The sequence below is a fragment of the Coregonus lavaretus genome (assembly GCF_964263955.1).
Source record: "Coregonus lavaretus genome assembly, chromosome: 25".
Classification (NCBI taxonomy): domain Eukaryota; kingdom Metazoa; phylum Chordata; class Actinopteri; order Salmoniformes; family Salmonidae; genus Coregonus; species Coregonus lavaretus.
In genome coordinates, this window is record NC_140012.1 from 42,922,858 (window position 1) to 42,943,043 (window position 20,186).

Genomic DNA, 20,186 nt, shown 5'->3' on the forward strand with positions numbered 1-20,186 from the left:
GAAGTTTGCCAATGACCATCTGGATGATCCAGAGGAGGAATGGGAGAAGGTAATGTGGTCTGATGAGACAAAAATATAGCTTTTTGGTCTAAACTCCACTCGCTGTGTTTGGAGGAAGAAGAAGGATGAGTACAACCCCAAGAACACCATCCCAACCGTGAAGCATGGAGGTGGAAACATCATTCTTTGGGGATGCTTTTCTGCAAAGGGGACAGGACGACTGCACCGTATTGAGGGGAGGATGGATGGGGCAATGTATCGCGAGATCTTGGCCAACAACCTCCTTCCCTCAGTAAGAGCATTGAAGATGGGTCGTGGCTGGGTCTTCCAGCATAACAACGACCCGAAACACACAGCCAGGGCAACTAAGGAGTGGCTCCGTAAGAAGCATCTCAAGGTCCTGGAGTGGCCTAGCCAGTCTCCAGACCTAAACCCAATAGAAAATCTTTGGAGGGAGCTGAAAGTCCATATTGCCCATTGACAGCCCCGAAACCTGAAGGATCTGGAGAAGGTCTGTATGGAGGAGTGGGCCAAAATCCCTGCTGCAGTGTGTGCAAACCTGGTCAAGACCTACAGGAAACGTATGATCTCTGTAATTGCAAACAAAGGTTTCTGTACCAAATATTAAGTTCTGCTTTTCTGATGTATCAAATACTTATGTCATGCAATAAAATGCAAATTAATTACTTAAAAATCATACAATGTGACTTTCTGGATTTTTGTTCTAGATTCCGTCTCTCACAGTTGATGTGTACCTATGATAAAAATTACAGACCTCTACATGCTTTGTAAGTAGGAAAACCTGCAAAATCGGCAGTGTATCAAATACTTGTTCTCCCCACTGTATATATATATATTTTTATTTTTTTATTAAATATTTAATTTGGTCTTTACTACTAAAGCCCATTGAAACGCATTGAATAAAACATTCATAAATGGCAAAAAAAGAGAGTCAAAAAATAAATCATAAGGAATAAGGTTTTGAAGTGTCTGTCCTGTATCTAGGAGATATAAGAAAGTTCAGGAAATATTTTAGTTTTTTTTTTGGATACATATTTAACACCAAATTTTTGTTGGCATAAAACTACCTCCATGCTTCCATTCGTTTGTATGGGTCACCTTCTGACGAGTCCCGTGACACCTATGCGAAACTTGGAGAACACCATCATGCTCGTGAGAGTCTCTCCCCTTTACCTAATGGGGTCATATTAGTTTTTTAGGCCAAACCGTTCAGACATTTTCATGAGAAGACCGATTTTCGGGATGTCTCATGGTCTGACAAACACCGCTGTAGCTCGGCCACCTTCCACCGCAGATGCGGAAGGTGAATCTCTAGCTTAAACTGACTGATTTTGATGGGGATATTTTTATTGTGTTACTTAGATTGCGGCAATAGACTCTTACAAATGTTAAAGTCACCATTGGCCTCATGGTGAAATCCCTGAGTGGTTTCCTTCCTCTCCGGCAACTGAGTTAGGAAGGACGCCTGTATCTTTGGAGTGACTGGATGTATTGATACACCATCCAAAGTGTCATTAATAACTTAATCATGCTCAAAGGGATATTCAATGTTTTTTTGCTTTTTTATCCATCTACCAATAGGTGACCTTCTTTGCGAGGCATTGGAAAACCTCCCTGATATTTGTGGTTGGATCTGTGTTTAAAATTCACTGCTCAACTGAGGGACATTTCAGATAATTGTATGTGTGGGGTTCAGAGATGAGTTAGTCAATCAAAAATCAGTTGAAACACTATTATTGAACACAGAGTGAGTCCATGCAACTTATTATTTGACGTTGTTGAGCACATTTTTACTCCTGAACTTATTTAGCCTTGCCATATCAAAGGGTTTGAATACTTATTGACTCAATACATTTCAGCTTTTATTTTTTTAAATTAATTTCTAAAAACATAATTCCACTTTGACATTATGGGGTATTGTGTGTAATCCATTTGAATCAATATTAAATTCAGGCTGTAACCTAACAACATTTCGAAAAAGTCAAGGAGTGTGAATACTTTCTGAAGGCACTGTATTATGAATAAGTACTGTTTTTTTTTTTTTTTACACTTTTCTAATATTACGTGGGGTACTTTTACTTTGAAATGTTCCGAAATTCTGTGACCCGGAAGTGATTTTGTTTTGTTGCTGAGAAGATGACACGTCTGTTTTGTGGTATGTTACTGTCGAAACCGTGTTTATTTAATATCTTTGGTTTAAGAATAAACTAACCTCACAACAGCTGTAAAACGAGGTTGTTGTACTAGCTGGTACATGTTGTTCAAGTAAAAACGCTCATGACAACAACGTAAAACTGTAAAGCTAAGGTTAGCGTTTAGCTAACTAACGTTAGATACTACCTTTAACTATCAGGCGTTGGTTGTCAGTCCGGAGACCTCGGCCACTGGCTGGACAGACAACATTTATTTTGTGTTGTTAAACTAGTTATAGATTCACTGTCATATGGTTGCAAGCCATATGATATTATTCACTAGCCTGCTGAGGAGGGGACTCTGTGTGAAACCATTCTGGAACCATCGTTACCAAAACGCTTCGGTGGTATTACTGAATGAGGTTGTATTGTGAGTATGCATACCAAATACACTTTTCTTTAAAGCTAGTTACAGTACAAAGACATGGCAACAGCTAGCTGGCAATGATTGTATGGACTATGGACAACCAAATACTTGGTCGTGTTAAATAGCTAGCTGACGTTAGCTATATGGCTTATCAACAGACCTCCAGGACTCTGCATCTATTCTAACTATGCTCTTCTATTTCTGGTGCCCTCACTCATGTGGTGCTCTTTCTCTATCTTGTAGCATGACTGCATTGTCAGACTTGGAGCCTGTTAAAAAGAGACTGCGGGTTGAAGTTGGCCTCCCATCACCTGTCAACTCAAGGAGCCCTCTTTCATTGGCTTTCAAAGGTAACACTCCCTGAGCAGGGAAGATAAATCATTCTCTGCATAATCTGACTGGAGGTTTTTATCTCCAGTTCAGTTTGAGTTTGATGTGTATATATATTTTAATGTTGCTGATAGATTGTAGCTTCCATCAATGTAATTGTGTATTAATATATATATATATATATACACTACCAGTCAAAAGTTTGGACACACCTACTCATTCAAGGGTTTTTCTTTATTTTTACTATTTTTTACATTGTAGAATAATAGTGAAGACATCAAAACTATGAAATAACACATATGGAATCATGTAGTAACCAAAAAAGTGTTAAACAAATCAAAAATATATTTTATATTTGAGATTCTTCAAATAGCCACCATTTGCCTTGATGACAGCTTTGCACACTCTTGGCATTCTCTCAACCAGCTTCTTGAAGTAGTCACCTGGAATGCATTTCAATTAACAGGTGTGCCTTCTTAATATGGAGGACTAAAAGTGCCACAATTAAATAAATAAATACACCATTAAATAATTACTTAAATGTGTCATTAATTAATTAAAATTAGAATTAAATACATAAATGTGTAATTAAATGTATCATTAATTAATTCAAATACCGATTCATTTTATGTAAAATACATATATAATTATTTCACTATTTACATTTACATTTCATGATCCTGCATTGCAGTGATTCATGAATTACTTAAAACTGTCAAACTGACCCATCAAAGTCAGTGGGCGGGGCTAACGCGAATCTAGTCTGATCCATTGCTTTGGTCTGAAGTAGAGTAGGCCAACCTGGATAGAGACAATGGAGGATCTCCGTGAACTTTCCAGGGAGTTGGTTAGAGACATTTTAAACTTAGCAGAGGATGTAGAAGCAGGACCTGCTGACATTATCCGGAATTGATTTGTCTTGGCTTGATGCAGAGGGTAACCAATCAGGCGTTAGGTTCCGACTACCAACTTTTGATGGGTCAGTTTGACAGTTTTAAGTAATTCAGGAAGCACTCCAACGCAGGACCATGAAATGTAAATGTAAATAGTGAAATTATTATATATGTATTTTACATAAAATGAATCGGTATTTGAATTAATTAATGACACATTTAATAACACATTTATGTATTTAATTCTAATTTTAATTAATTAATGACACATTTAAGTAATTATTTAATGGTGTATTTATTTATTTAATTGTGGCACTTTTAGTCCTCCATATCTTAAAAGTTAATCTGTGGAATTTCTTTCCTTCTTAATGCATTTGAGCCAATCAGTTGTGTTGTGACAAGATAGGGGTGGTATACAGAAGATAGCCCTATTGGGTAAAAGACCAAGTCCATATTATGGCAAGAACAGCTCAAATAAGCAAAGAGACACAACAGTCCATCATAACTTTAAGACATGAAGGTCAGTCAATACAGAAAATGTCAAGAACTTTGAAAGTTTCTTCAAGTGCAGTCGCAAAAACCATCAAGCGCTATGATGAAACTGGCTCTCATGAGGACAGCCACAGGAAAGGAAGACCCAGAGTTACTTCTGCTGCAGAAGATAAGTTCATTAGAGTTACCAGCCTCAGAAATTGCAGCCCAAATAAATGCTTCACAGAGTTCAAGTAACAGACACATCTCAACATCAACTTTTCAGAGGGGACTGTGTGAATCAGGCCTTCATGGTCGAATTGCTGCAAAGAAACATTACTAAAGGACACCAATAAGAATACACCTGCTTGGGCCAAGAAACACGAGCAATGGACATTTGCGTTTGCTAATCCAAGTTTATCATTTTAAAAGGCTAATTGATCATTAGATAACCCTTTTGCAATTATGTTAGCACAGCTGAAAAATGTTGTGCTGATTTAAAGAAGCAATAAAACTGGCCTTCTTGAGACTAATTGAGTATCTGGAGCATCAGCAATTGTGGGTTCGATTACAGGCTCAAAATGGCCAGAAACAAATAACTTTCTTCTGAAACTTGTCAGTCTATTCTTGTTCTGAGAAATTAAGGCTATTCCATGCGAGAAATTGCCAAGAAACTGAAGATCTCGTACAGCGCTGTGTACTACTCTCTTCACAGAACAGCGCAAACTGGCTCTAACCAGAATAGAAAGAGGAGTGGGAGGCCCCGGTGCACAACTGAGCAAGAGGACAAATACATTAGTGTCTAGTTTGAGAAACAGACGCCTCACACGTCCTCAACTTGCAGCTTCATTAAATAGTACCCGCAAAACACCAGTCTCAATGTCAACAGTGAAGAGGCGACTCCAGGATGCTGACCTAGGCAGAGTTGCAAAGAAAACGTCCAGTGTCTGTGTGCTTTTGCCCATCTTAATCTTTTCTTTTTATTGGCAAGTCTGAGATATGGCTTTTTCTTTGCAACTCTGCCTAGGTCAGCATCCCGGAGTCGCCACTTCACTGTTGACATTGAGTCCACCTTTGTGCAATCTTAAGTGTCAAATGATACATACCCCCAAAAATCCATTTTAATTCCAGGTTGTAAGGCAACAAAATAGGAAAAATGCCAAGGGGGGGTGAAAACTTTCGCAAGCAACTTTATCAGTTCATAAACCATGTGTGATGGAATCGGTACATCGAAAATCTCTTCCAATCTATTTGGCACAGCTGTCCATTTTTTGGTCCATAAATGAAACTGGTATATATATATTTTTTTTTTATTTATCACAATTTTCTTTAAGCAATTTTGGTCTTTAATGCAGGGCCGACAGACAACTTCCTTACTTTTTCCCCTTCCACTTGCCTCTTCCATGTTTGTGGTAATGCTGCAATTAGTTGGTTGTAATTTTGAGTAGAGCAGACATTTCCATATATTTTTGTTAGCTGCATGCGTGACATAACTCCACCATTTTGGGTACAGCAGACATGTCCATATATTTGTGTCATTTATGTTGTTTGATGTGTTTGCGGTATATATTGATATATTGCCTATATTGAGTGTAGCCTATGACTTACCAATCAAGTTATGATCCAAGTTGATTCTCATTCTGTCTTTTGTGTCCTTTCCCTTAGCAAGTTCAAAAGAGGCAAGTCTACACGCAATGGAAGGGCAGCAGCATGGTGCCAAAGCAACATCTCTTAGTCAGAAAAACAATCCCAAGTCCCAACAGAATAACCTTGATAAGTGGATTTTGAACCGTTCCCAAAGCCCCACAAGCCCAGCTTCTGACATGTCTGAAGCTGCTGAACAACACCACCAACAACAACAACAACAACAACAACAACAGGACGACGTGGAGATGCTGAGTCCAGACAGCTCTGATTCTGACTGCAGTCACAAGTTCAACCCCTTCCAGTCTATGGAGACAGAGACCCAGGCCCAGACCCACAGTTCAGACTCTGAGGAACCTGCTGTCTGTAGCACCATAGACCTGCAGGATGAAGAGACAGAGCCCTTAACACCAACTTACAGCCTAAAGGATCACAAGCCCGTCCCGCAAGTCACCACAGATCAAAAGCCTGTCCCGCAAGTCACCACAGATCAAAAGCCTGTCCCGCAAGTCGCCACAGATCACAAGCCTGTCTCGCAAGTCGCCACAGATCCCAAGCCTGTCTCGCAAGTCGCCACAGATCCCAAGCCTGTCTCGGAAGTCGCCACAGATCCCAAGCCTGTCTCGGAAGTCGCCACAAATCCCAAGCCTGTCTCGGAAGTCGCCACAGATCCCAAGCCTGTCTCGGAAGTCGCCACAGATCCCAAGCCTGTCTCGGAAGTCTCCACAGATCCCAAGCCTGTCTCGGAAGTCTCCACAGATCACAAGCATGTCTCAGAAGTCTCCATAGATCATACAGGGAACAGTGATGAGCAAACCGAGGAGACCACGAGCCAAAGCAACAGGGAACTGGACAAGCAGCAGGACACAGAAAGATCCTCCTCATCCAAGGGTAAAGGAAAAATAACAGACTTCTATGCCAGAAAGTTGCCACAAGCCCCATCCACAAGGTACAGTATTGAATACCAATAATTTCAGGAGTTGACTTTGTAGGGAGAAAGAGGAGTCCCTTGTGCAGTGGAAGTAACCCATTTAAGACTAAATTCTGGGTAAATGTGTTTTACATTCAAATATGCAAGAGCAACTAGGCCACATCTTACAGTGCCTTGCAAAAGTATTCATCCCCCTTGGCGTTTTTCCTATTTTGTTGCATTAAATAGATTTTTATTTTTGGATTTCATGTAATGGACATACACTAAATAGTCCAAATTGGTGAAGTGAAATAAAAAAAAAGAAGTTATTTCAAAGAATTCTAAAAAATAAATAACGGAGAAGTGGTGCGTGCATACAGTATGTATTCACCCGCTTTGCTATGAAGCCCCTAAATAAGCTCTGGTGCAACCAATTACCTTCAGAAGTCACATAATTAGTTAAATAAAGTCCACCTTTGTGCAATCTAAGTGTCACATGATCTCAGTATATATATACACCTGTTCTGAAAGGCCCTAGAGTCTGCAACACCTCTAAGCAAGGGGCACCATGAAGACCAAGGAGCTCTCCAAACAGGTCAGGGACAAAGTTGCGGAGAAGTACAGATCAGGGTTGGGTTATAAAAAAATATCCGAAACTTTGAACATCCCACAGAGCACCATTTAAATCCATTATTAAAAAATTGAAATAATATGCCACCACAGCAAACCTGCCAAGAGAGGGCCGCCCACCAAAAATCACGGACCAGGCAAGGAGGGCATTAATCAGAGAGGCAACAAAGAGACCAAAGATAACATTTTACATTTACATTTTAGTCATTTAGCAGACGCTCCTATCCAGAGCGACTTACAGGAGCAATTAGGGTTAAGTGCCTTGCTTAAGGGCACATCGACAGATTTTTCACCTAGTCGACTCGGGGATTAGAACCAGCGACCTTTCGGTTACTGGCACAACACTCTTAACCACTAAGCTACCTGCCTGAAGGAGCTGCAAAGCTCTACAGCGGAGATTGGGGTATCTGTCCATAGGACCACTTTAAGCCGTACACTCCACAGAGCTGGGCTTTACGGAAGAGTGGCCAGAAAAAAAGCCATTGCTTAAAGAAAAAAATAAGCAAGCACATTTGGTGTTCGCCAAAAGGCATGTGGGAGACTCCTCAAACATATGGAAGAAGGTACTCTGGTCAGATGAGACTAAAATTGAGCTTTTTGGCCATCAAGGAAAACATTATGTCTGGCGCAAACCCAACACCTCTCCTCACCCCGAGAACACCATCCCCACAGTGAAGCATGGTGGTGGCAGCATCATGCTGTGGGGATGTTTTTCATCGGCAGGGACTGGGAAACTGGTCAGATTTGAAGGAATGATGGATGGCGCTAAATACAGGGAAATTCTTGTTGGAAACCTGTTTCAGTCTTCCAGAGATTTGAGACTGGGACGGAGGTTCACCTTCCAGCAGGACAATGACCCTAAGCATACTGCTAAAGCAACACTCGAGTGGTTTAAGGAGAAACATTTAAATGTCTTGGAATGGCCTAGTCAAAGGCCAGACCTCAATCCAATTGAGAATCTGTGGTATGACTTAAAGATTGCTGTACACCAGCGGAACCCATCCAACTTGAAGGAGCTGGAGCAGTTTTGCCTTGAAGAATGGGAAAAAATCCCAGTGGCTAGATGTGCCAAGCTTATAGAGACATACCCCAAGAGACTTTCAGCTGTAATTGCTGCAAAAGGTGGCTCTACAAAATATTGACTTTGGGGTGGGGGTGAATAGTTATGCACGCTCAAGTTTTCTGGGTTGTAAGGCAACAAAATAGGAAAAATGCCAAGGGGGGTGAATACTTTTGCAAGCCACTGTAGATACAAGGGCATAGTACAAAGTCATACTTCCTGAATCTCAAGATTATATAGGCTAGGCATGCTCAATTACATATAGGGTACCCACTTCAATACAAATGTTGGTTGATAGGACATTGGTGGTACCAGCAGGTTGAGACAGAGGTGGTACCAGCAGGTTGAGACAGAGGTGGTACCAGCAGGTTGAGACAGAGGTGGTACCAGCAGGTTGAGACAGTTTTCGAGACCTGATAATTCTGTGTCCTGGGTCGTTCCACCTCAAAAAGTACAAGAGGATTTCGACAATCACCATATCAGATTATTCTGAAATCGTTTATGTTGTTAGAAACAGATAAGATTAGCATTCCTGCAACATTAATTTGTTGAAATATAATTTGATCTCTGAGAAAGGAAGCTAATTGAGTGCATCAAAATTGTCAATTTTTTGGTATTTATTAGGATCCCCATTAGCCGCTGCAAAACCATCAGCTACTCTTCCTGGGGTCCACATGAAACATTACATAATACATAAACTCAGCAAAAAAAGAAACGTCCTCTCACTGTCAACTGCATTTATTTTCAGCAAACTTAACGTGTAAATATTTGTATGAACATAACAAGATTCAACAACTGAGACATAAACTGAACAAGTTTCACAGACATGTGACTAACAGAAATTGAATAATGTGTCCCTGAACAAAGGGGGGGTCAAAATCAAAAGTAACAGTCAGTATCTGGTGTGGCCACCAGCTGCATTAAGTACTGCAGTTCATCTCCTCCTCATGGACTGCACCAGATTTGCCAGTTCTTGCTGTGAGATGTTACCCCACTCTTCCACCAAGGCAACTGCAAGTTCCCGGACATTTCTGGGAGGAATGGCCCTAGCCCTCACCCTCCGATCCAACAGGTCCCAGACGTGCTCAATGGGATTGAGATCCGGGCTCTTCGCTGGCCATGGCAGAACACTGACATTCCTGTCTTGCAGGAAATCACGCACAGAACGAGCAGTATGGCTGGTGGCATTGTCATGCTGGAGGGTCATGTCAGGATGAGCCTGCAGGAAGGGTACCACATGAGGGAGGAGGATGTCTTCCCTGTAACGCACAGCGTTGAGATTGCCTGCAATGACAACAAGCTCAGTCCGATGATGCTGTGACACACCGCCCTAGACCATGACGGACCCTCCACCTCCAAATCGATCCCGCTCCAGAGTACAGGCCTCGGTGTAACGCTCATTCCTTCGACGATAAACGCGAATCCGACCATCACCCCTGGTGAGACAAAACCTTGACTTGTCAGTGAAGAGCACTTTTTGCAGGTCCTGTCTGGTCCAGCGACGGTGGGTTTGTGCCCATAGGCGACGTTGTTGCCGGTGATGTCTGGTGAGGACCTGCCTTACAACAGGCATACAAGCCCTCAGTCCAGCCTCTCTCAGCCTATTGCGGACAGTCTGAGCACTGATGGAGGGATTGTGCGTTCCTGGTGTAACTGGTGCAGTTGTTGTTGCCATCCTGTACCTGTCCCGCAGGTGTGATGTTCGGATGTACCAATCCTGTGCAGGTGTTGTTACACGTGGTCTGCCACTGCGAGGACGATCAGCTGTCCGTCCTGTCTCCCTGTAGCGCTGTCTTAGGCGTCTCACAGTACGGACATTGCAATTTATTGCCCTGGCCACATCTGCAGTCTTCATGCCTCCTTGCAGCATGCCTAAGGCACGTTCACGCAGATGAGCAGGGACCCTGGGCATCTTTCTTTTGGTGTTTTTCAGAGTCAGTAGAAAGGCCTCTTTAGTGTCCTAAGTTTTCATAACTGTGACCTTAATTGCCTACCGTCTGTAAGCTGTTAGTGTCTTAACGACCGTTCCACAGGTGCATGTTCATTAATTGTTAATGGTTCATTGAACAAGCATGGGAAACTGTGTTTAAACCCTTTACAATGAAGATCTGTGAATTTATTTGGATTTTTAGGAATTATATTTGAAAGACAGGGTCCTGAAAAAGGGACGTTTCTTTTTTTGCTGAGTTTAGTACAGAACATTATTAGTCAAGGACTGAAATACATACATTTAAAACGTCACACATAGCCTACATGTCAGTATATACACACAATATCTAGTTCTAATACAACATGTGTATTAATAGGATTCAGATTATATTCAATAAATATAGTACCTAACATCCGATTTGGACCAAACGTTTTTCTAACAATGAGTTGGACACGAGGAATCCAAAGGAATGGTCAAAAGCCACCCACAGACACCCCCACGCCGATATACTTCACTTCAGACTTTTTAAAGTTACTTAGGCCTATGTGTAAGTCATGAAGCAGGTTACTCCTGTTATTGATTGTATGCAAAGATCCGTAAGGATATGAGTGGACTTGGCATCCGGCTCTTGTCTCCTCAGTATGCTCGTGTCTCTTGGTTGACCTTTTTGAAGTATTTTCAACAGTAGTTGTTTCAGGGAAAGCTTTGAAGTTTATTTTTTTTTATTATTGTTTTTTCACTATTAGCCTGACTGAATCTTAATCATAGTATTCGTGATAGTACTGTGTTCCTGTTACTGCCAGATAAACATGCTCCTCTCTGGGGTGTCTGTTGTGACTCTACAAGTTATCAATGTCAAAAGGGAGACTATTGGGGAGTGTTCTGATGTCTTATTAAGATGTTTATTATAAACCCTGTTGCTCATTGCATCATGTTGTTGATCAATTGCGTATTCTTTCTTCAGTGGGTTGTGTTAAAGTTGTTTCTCTTTTTCAATGTGACAGTGCCCAAGCTCCTTCGGACAAACAACACAGAGATGGAGACGTCCCACGTGAGAAACAACGTGGAGACAGAGACGGAGATGATGTCCCTCCACCACCGTCGCCACCGTACGATTCCAAGTGGCTGGGAAGCCCCATCAGCGATCTGAGGAGAATGCCGCAGTGTGGTCGACCACTCCCACCACTGAAGAATGCTCCTGACCATCACACTGTCATGATCAGGGTGAGAGAGAGGGCAGCTCCTTGGAAAATGAATTGAATGCTTTAGTCTAAGCCGGTGGTGTCAAACTCCTTTAGTCTAAGCCGTTGGTGTCAAACTCCTTTAGTCAAAGCCGTTGGTGTCAAACTCCTTTAGTCAAAGCCGTTGGTGTCAAACTCAATGGAGGGCTGAGCGTCTGCTGGTTTTGTTATTTCCTTTCAATTTGTGTTCAATTGGTTCCTAACTAATCACTGACCTAGACAACCAGGTGAGGGGAGTTCCTAACTAATCATTGACCTAGACAACCAGGTGAGGGGAGTTCCTAACTAATCATTGACCTAGACAACCAGGTGAGGGGAGATCCTAACTAATCATTGACCTAGACAACCAGGTGAGGGGAGATCCTAACTAATCATTGACCTAGACAACCAGGTGAGGGGAGATCCTAACTAATCATTGACCTAGACAACCAGGTGAGGGGAGATCCTAACTAATCATTGACCTAGACAACCAGGTGAGGGGAGATCCTAACTAATCATTGACCTAGACAACCAGGTGAGGGGAGTTCCTAACTAATCATTGACCTAGACAACCAGGTGAGGGGAGTTCCTACCTAATCATTGACCTAGACAACCAGGTGAGGGGAGTTCCTACCTAATCACTGACCTAGACAACCAGGTACAAGTGAAGAGTAAAAACCAGCAGATACTAGACCAGGGTTCCCCAACTAGCGGCCTGTGGGCCGAATTTGGCCGCAAATGGTTTTATTTGGCCCCCCCACATTTTCGGAGCAAAAAAAATAATATATATAATTAAATTGTTGGACAGAAAATACTAAATACACAAGCAAATTAGCTCCAAGTGATTTTAATTTTGGAAATCTGTTCCAAAATATTCCCACGCGTAATATGTGATCATATAGTAATAATATGTGATCATATAGTCTCCTGAGTGGCGCAGTGGTCTAAGGCTCTGCATCGCAGTGCTAACTGTGCCACTAGAGATCCTGGTTCGAATCCAGGCTCTGTCGCAGCCGGCCGCGACCGGGAGACTCATGGGCGGCGCACAATTGGCCCAGCGTCGTCCAGGGTAAGGGAGGGAATGGCCGGCAGGGATGTAGCTCAGTTGATAGAGCATGGCGTTTGCAACGCCAGGGTTATGGGTTCGATTCCCACGGGGGGCCAGTATTAAAAAAATATATATTCACTAACTGTAAGTCGCTCTGGATAAGAGCGTCTGCTAAAAGACTAAAATGTAATGTAATGTAATATACAAATGTAAGGAAGGTTTGAAAGATTATGTTTTAGTCAAATGTTATATCTGTTTGGTCTTCTTGTGGTCAATTTGCAGTCTACAAATTATTTGTAATTATGTTCCGGCCCCCTGACCATCCGCTAAAGAATAAATCGGCCCACCGCTGAATCTAGTCGATCCCTGCATTAGACCCACCGCTGAATCTAGTTGATCCCTGCAGTAGGCCCTCCGCTGAATCTAGTTGATCCCTGCAGTAGGCCCTCCGCTGAATCTAGTTGATCCCTGCATTAGACCCTCCGCTGAATCTAGTTGATCCCTGCATTAGACCCTCCGCTGAATCTAGTTGATCCCTGCATTAGACCCTCCGGTGAATCTAGTTGATCCCTGCATTAGACCCTCCGCTGAATCTAGTTGATCCCTGCATTAGACCCTCCGTGGAATCTAGTCGATCCTTGCAGTAGACCCTCTGTGGAATGAGTTTGACACCTGTGGTCTAAGCCTTGATTTGTGCTAGAATAGTCCTGGTCTCAACATTTTGTCTTTGTAAGGACAAAGTATGATGAACACATGTGCATTATTAATTATTAATTGGTGAAAGTTAGCAAAACACGTGATTCATCATCATCGTCATCTGGAGTGGGATGAATGGGAGGACCTCCATTGGTGATGCCATTCATGTACTCATCATGCTGTATTTTCTCTTCAACAGACAGACCTCCTTCAAGCAGGCAAAGTTCCTGTTCCCTATCCCACCAAGTTCAGAGACATCTGGGATGAGGACCATGTGAAAATGCCCTGTTCAGAGAGCAGCCTATTCCCAGTAGGAAATCAGGTACCGAAGCTACACGTTGTGCTGTCATGTTGAAATTGGACTCACTAACTACAACTTAAAAAGTTATCTCCGGCTTACATCTCTCACCATTAGGGAAAGAGCTGATCTACAGTGCCTTCAGAAAGTATTCATACCCCTTGACTTATTTCACATTTTGTTGCTACAGCCTGAATTCAAAATGGATTAAATAAATAAAAATGATCACCAATCTACACACAATACCCCATAATGACAAAGTGAAAACATGTTTGTAGAAATGTTAGAACATCTATTGAAAATGAAATACAGAAATATCTCATTTTCATAACTATTCACACCCCTACGTCAATACATGTTAGAATCACCTTTGGCAGTGAAGTCGTTATGAGCTTTGCACACCCGGATTGTACAACATTTGCCCATTATTCTTTTCAGAATTTTTCAAGCTCTATCAAATTAAATCAATTTTTATTTGTCACATGCGCCGAATACAACAGGTGTAGTGACCTCACAATGAAATGCTTACTTAGAAGCCCTTAACCAACAATGCAATTTTAAGAAAGAATACCAAAAAAAATCACACAAAGAAATACAATATGAAATAATACAAAATAAAAGTAACAAATAATTAAAGAGCAGCAGTAAAAATAACAATAGCGAGGCTATATACAGGGGGTACCGGTACCGAGTCAATGTGCCGGGGCACCGGTTAGTCGAGGTAATTGAGGTAATATGTAAATGTAGGTAGAGTTATTAAAGTGGCTATGCATAGATAATAAACAGAGTAGCAGCAGCGTGGGTGGGGGAGGGGGGGGGGGGGGGCAATGCAAATAGTCCGGGTAGCCATTTGATTAGATGTTCAGGAGTCTTATGGCTTGGGGGTAGAAGCTGTTTAGAAGCCTCTTGGACCTAGACTTGGCACTCCGGTACCGCTTGCCGTGCGGTAGCAGAGAGAACAGTGTATGACTAGGGTGGCTGGAGTCTTTGGCAATTTTTAGGGCCTTCTTCTGACACCACCTGGTATAGAGGTCCTGGATGGCAGGAAGCTTGGCCCCAGTGATGTACTGGGCCGTACGCACTACCCTCTGTAGTGCCTTGCGGTCGGAGGCCGAGCAGTTGCCATACCAGGCGGTGATGCAACCAGTCAGTTTGTTGGTGATGTGGACACCAAGGAACTTGAAGCTCTCAACCTGCTCCACTACAGCCCCGTCGATGAGAATAGGGGCGTGCTCAGTCCTCTTCTTTTTCCTGTAGTCCACAATCATCTCCTTTGTCTTGATCACGTTGAGGGAGAGGTTGTTGTCCTGGCACCACACAGCCAGGTCTCTGACCTCCTCCCAATAAGCTGTCTCGTCGTTGTTGGTGATCAGGCCTACCACTGTTGTCATCGCAAGCTTAATGATGGTGTTGGAGTCGTGCCTGGCCATGCAGTCTTGAGTGAACAGGGAGTACAGGAGGGGACTAAGCACGCACCCCTGAGGGGCCGCTGTGTTGAGGATCAGCGTGGCAGATGTGTTGTTACCTACCCTTACCACCTGGGGGCGGCCCGTCAAGAACTCCAGGATCCAGTTGCAGAGGGAGCTGTTTAGTCCCAGGGTCCTTAGCTTAGTGATGAGCTTTGAGGGCACTATGGTGTTGAACGCTGAGCTGTAGTCAATGAATAGCATTCTCAAATAGGAGTCCCTTTTGTCCAGGTGTGAAAGGGCAGTGTGGAGTGCAATAGAGATTGCATCATCTGTGGATCTGTTGAGGCGGTATGCAAATTGGAGTGGGTCTAGGGTTTCTGGGATAATGGTGTTGATGTGGGCCATGACCAGCCTTTCAAATCACTTCATGGCTACAGACGTGAGTGCTACGGGTCGGTAGTCATTTAGGCAGATTACCTTAGTGTTCTTGGGCACAGGGACTATGGTGACCACGTCCTGGTAATCCGTCTGGCCCTGCGGCCTTGTGAATGTTGACCTGCTTAAAAGTCTTACTCACATCGGCTACGGAGAGCGTGATCACAGTCGTCCGGAACAGCTGATGCTCTCATGCATGTTTCAGTGTTACTTGCCTCGAAGCGAGCATACAGTGGGGGAAAAAAGTATTTAGTCAGCCACCAATTGTGCAAGTTCTCCCACTTAAAAAGATGAGAGAGGCCTGTAATTTTCATCATAGGTACACGTCAACTATGACAGACAAATTGAGAAAAAAAATCCAGAAAATCACATTGTAGGATTTTTAATTAATTAATTTGCAAATTATGGTGGAAAATAAGTATTTGGTCACCTACAAACAAGCAAGATTTCTGGCTCTCACAGACCTGTAACTTCTTCTTTAAGAGGCTCCTCTGTCCTCCACTCGTTAGCTGTATTAATGGCACCTGTTTGAACTTGTTATCAGTATAAAAGACACCTGTCCACAACCTCAAACAGTCACACTCCAAACTCCACTATGGCCAAGACCAAAGCGCTGTCAAAGGACACCAGAAACAAAATTGTAGACCTGCACCAGGCTGGGAAGACTGAATCTGCAATAGGTAAGCAGCTTGGTTTGAAGAAATCAACTGTGGGAGCAATTATTAGGAAATGGAAGACATACAAGACCACTGATAATCTCCCTCGATCTGGGGCTCCACGCAAGATCTCACCCCGTGGGGTCAAAATGATCACAAGAACGGTGAGCAAAAATCCCAGAACCACACAGGGGGACCTAGTGAATGACCTGCAGAGAGCTGGGACCAAAGTAACAAAGCCTACCATCAGTAACACACTACGCCGCCAGGGACTCAAATCCTGCAGTGCCAGACGTGTCCCCCTGCTTAAGCCAGTACATGTCCAGGCCCGTCTGAAGTTTGCTAAGAGTGCATTTGGATGATTCAGAAGAGGATTGGGAGAATGTCATATGGTCAGATGAAACCAAAATAGAACTTTTTGGTAAAAACTCAACTCGTCGTGTTTGGAGGACAAAGAATGCTGAGTTGCATCCAAAGAACACGATACCTACTGTGAAGCATGGGGGTGGAAACAACATGCTTTGGGGCTGTTTTTCTGCAAAGGGACCAGGACGACTGATCCGTGTAAAGGAAAGAATGAATGGGGCCATGTATCGTGAGATTTTGAGTGAGAACCTCCTTCCATCAGCAAGGGCATTGAAAATGAAATGTGGCTGGGTCTTTCAGCATGACAATGATCCCAAACACACCGCCCGGGCAACGAAGGAGTGGCTTCGTAAGAAGCATTTCAAGGTCCTGGAGTGGCCTAGCCAGTCTCCAGATCTCAACCCCATAGAAAATCTTTGGAGGGAGTTGAAAGTCCGTGTTGCCCAGCGACAGCCCCAAAACATCACTGCTCTAGAGGAGATCTGCATGGAGGAATGGGCCAAAATACCAGCAACAGTGTGTGAAAACCTTGTGAAGACTTACAGAAAACGTTTGACCTGTGTCATTGCCAACAAAGGGTATATAACAAAGTATTGAGAAACTTTTGTTATTGACCAAATACTTATTTTCCACCATAATTTGCAAATAAATTCATTAAAGATCCTACAATGGGATTTTCTGGATTTTTTTTTCTCATTTTGTCTGTCATAGTTGACGTGTACCTATGATGAAAATTACAGGCCTCTCTCATCTTTTTAAGTGGGAGAACTTGCACAATTGGTGGCTGACTAAATACTTTTTTCCCCCACTGTATGTATGTATGTATATATATATATATATATATATATATATATATATATATATATATATATATATATATATATATATATATATATATATATATATATATATATATATATTATTTTTTTTACTGTCAAAATCAATCAATCAATCAGGTAAACTAATAAAGGCATTAGTGTTGCGATGATGCAAATCAATATCACGTCCTTGGAAAAACTGACCCCTGACCCCTGCCTGACCTGTACAGTACGATCAGGAAAGATGAGGAGGAGGATGATGGTGATTAACTTCCTGTTTTTGCAGGAGGTGCAGGGACGGTGGGAACTGATCCAGAAAGCTTTGAACAGAGTCTTCTGCACCTCCCATGATGTGAAGGTAAGTTAATGACTAAATTGATATGCTGTTTGTTCACTGTGGAGCAATGTATTTAACATATACAGTGTCTATTGTTGACCAGATGCATCATTATTAGTCATTAGTGGCAATATTAAGAGAAAGGATGTTTATGTGGTGTTCAAATGTGTTTTAGATAGAAAACTATCCATCAAATCCATGATTGTGGAAATAATACATGTTATTACCTGAATTGGCCATGAGATGGCGCCAAGATCCCGGAAATCAAGGCAAAGACACTGCTAAAAAGGCATGTGCTGAACATGTTTTATGACATTTATTGGTGTGCATTCCCCATTTTAGAATGCCATATTGAAATACAATGTCGCTCATGCCAAGAGATGGGACTTCACAGCCCTTCATTTGTTCTGCAACAAGGTAAGAAATAATGTTATTGATTTTAATGAACAACCTCCTAAAAAAAATATAGTCATCAGGTGGACCATCTGGGTCCAAGGACATCTGAAAATAAAATAATGTCTGGCCTCATCAGTTAAACACACACGCACACACTCAGCATCAGGTTTTTAAGAACCCCTATTAAACTAATCAAGTGTTTAGTACCCATGAATATACCAGTCGGATTGGCCAGCATAAACCACGGGCCTGTAGTGATCTGCTCTGGGCTAGGTTCAGACACAGCACAGATGGCTCATTTGCCAATGATCCTATCAGCTGTGTAAGTCATCTGGTTACATCTACGTGCCTCTCTAAAGACAGCAACCGTTATACAGCGGACGCTGTACTTTTAGCTATGTATTTTCCTGTGAAATAGTTTTGAAGTGATACACTGCTGAAATTTAATAAGTGCTCTATCAATATCTGTCTTCTACTAATATTTAATATCCTACAAATTGCTTGTAAAAAAATAAAAAAATAAATAAAGATTAAATAACATCTCATTAGGGACTGTAAGGGACACACTAACACGCACACTATTTTGTCGGTGTATTTTAAATTTGTGTGACTGCCTTTTGTGTATCAGTGTTTCGTTACTTGTCATGTTTTGTGTAGACCCCGTGAAGAGGAGCTTCTGCAAAAGTTTAATGGGGATCCTAATAGACAAATAGTCATTCATTTGGTTGGTTTAAAGCAGAAAATCACTTTTTTTTGTTTTTGTTTATATGGCTTTAAATTCATTCTCTGTAAATTGTGAATAACTTACTTTCGGGGGACTATCCTATTTACGGTCTGAAGCTCAATGGGGTCTTGGATAGATGTTGCCATTTACAGGGAAGACCTGGATACACTCAGTGATGAGAGAGCTGCCTTATTGGCTAGGGCTCTGTCACTGGTCAGGGCTATGCAGCCCAGGGAAGACCTGGATACACTCATACACAGGGACGAGAGAGCTGTCTTATTGGCTAGGGCTCTGTCACTGGTCTGTCTGTTCTATCTAGTGGCAAACTGGACATCCTCTACTCCTCTCTCTCTCTCGCTCTCTCGCTCTCTCTCTCTCTCTCTCTCTCTCTCTCTCTCTCTGTCTCTCTGTCTCTCTCTCTGTCTGTCTCTCTCTCTCTCTCTCTCTCTCTCTCTCTCTCTCTCTCTCTCTCTCTCTCTCTCTCTCTCTCTCTCTCTCTCTCTCTCTCTCTCTCTCTCTCTCTGTCTCTCTCTCTCTGTCTCTCTCTCTGTCTCTCTCCCTGTCTCTCTTTGTCTCTGTCTCTCTCCCTGTCTCTGTCTCTCTCTCTCTCTCTCTCTCCCTGTCTGTCTCTCGCTCTCTCTGTCTCGCTCTCTCTGTCTTGCTCTCTCTTTCTCTCTCCCTGTCTCTCTCTCTGTCTCTGTCTCTCTCCGTCTCTCCTCTCTTTCTGTCTTCTCTCTCTTATCTGTCACCAGTTGGCACCTGGCCTGTCTAGTGGCCATCTATCCTCTCTTCTATCCTCTTTCTCTTCCCTCTCTTTTCTCTTGCTGTGTTGCTATAGCTACAGTCCTTGCTTGGTTCCAGATCTTTGTGCTCTCTTGCTGACGATCACAACGTGAGTTGGCAAGACAACACTAACCCATCTAGGACCATGCTACTACAGACCAGCCAGTCAGAGAGACCCTCCAAAGAAACATAACATCAGCACCTGCCTGCTATCTAGCTGACAGTCGCTAGGGAAATGGGATCAATCTGCCTGAATTGTAGCAGTGAAAAAATTTAATTGATATAATATGTACAGTATGTATGAGAGTGGCAATGCTGTGTTGGCAGCTATACATGCAGAGGGGAACTGGAGTCAAGAGAACTCATTTAATCCCATTCCGTCAAAAGGTAGTGTTTAGTATGAGGAAAACAGCTGCCTGGCTTCACAGAGAAACTCAATGCATTATTCCATTCTTAAACCTGTCAAATTGATTTGCAAAACACTATGTCATAAATCACGTTATAGAGTGAATTATTTAAGATTTTCTTACAGTGACAAATAGGAAATAGACT

The 20,186-nt window shown here is 42.4% G+C and overlaps 1 protein-coding gene across 1 annotated transcript in view; it reads left to right on the forward strand.

The window, feature by feature from the left end:
• Window positions 1-2,116: 2,116 nt before the first annotated feature.
• The window catches only part of LOC311100733 (poly(ADP-ribose) glycohydrolase-like), a 78,172-nt gene continuing 60,102 nt past the window's right edge, over window positions 2,117-20,186 (forward strand). The window contains exons 1-7 of the mRNA XM_084141694.1: window positions 2,117-2,583; window positions 2,824-2,930; window positions 5,940-6,867; window positions 11,453-11,672; window positions 13,612-13,734; window positions 17,681-17,752; window positions 18,074-18,148. Coding sequence (XP_083997820.1) covers window positions 2,465-2,583; window positions 2,824-2,930; window positions 5,940-6,867; window positions 11,453-11,672; window positions 13,612-13,734; window positions 17,681-17,752; window positions 18,074-18,148 — 1,644 coding nt within the window. The 5' untranslated portion in view covers window positions 2,117-2,464. The remainder of the gene's footprint in view (window positions 2,584-2,823; window positions 2,931-5,939; window positions 6,868-11,452; window positions 11,673-13,611; window positions 13,735-17,680; window positions 17,753-18,073; window positions 18,149-20,186) is intronic.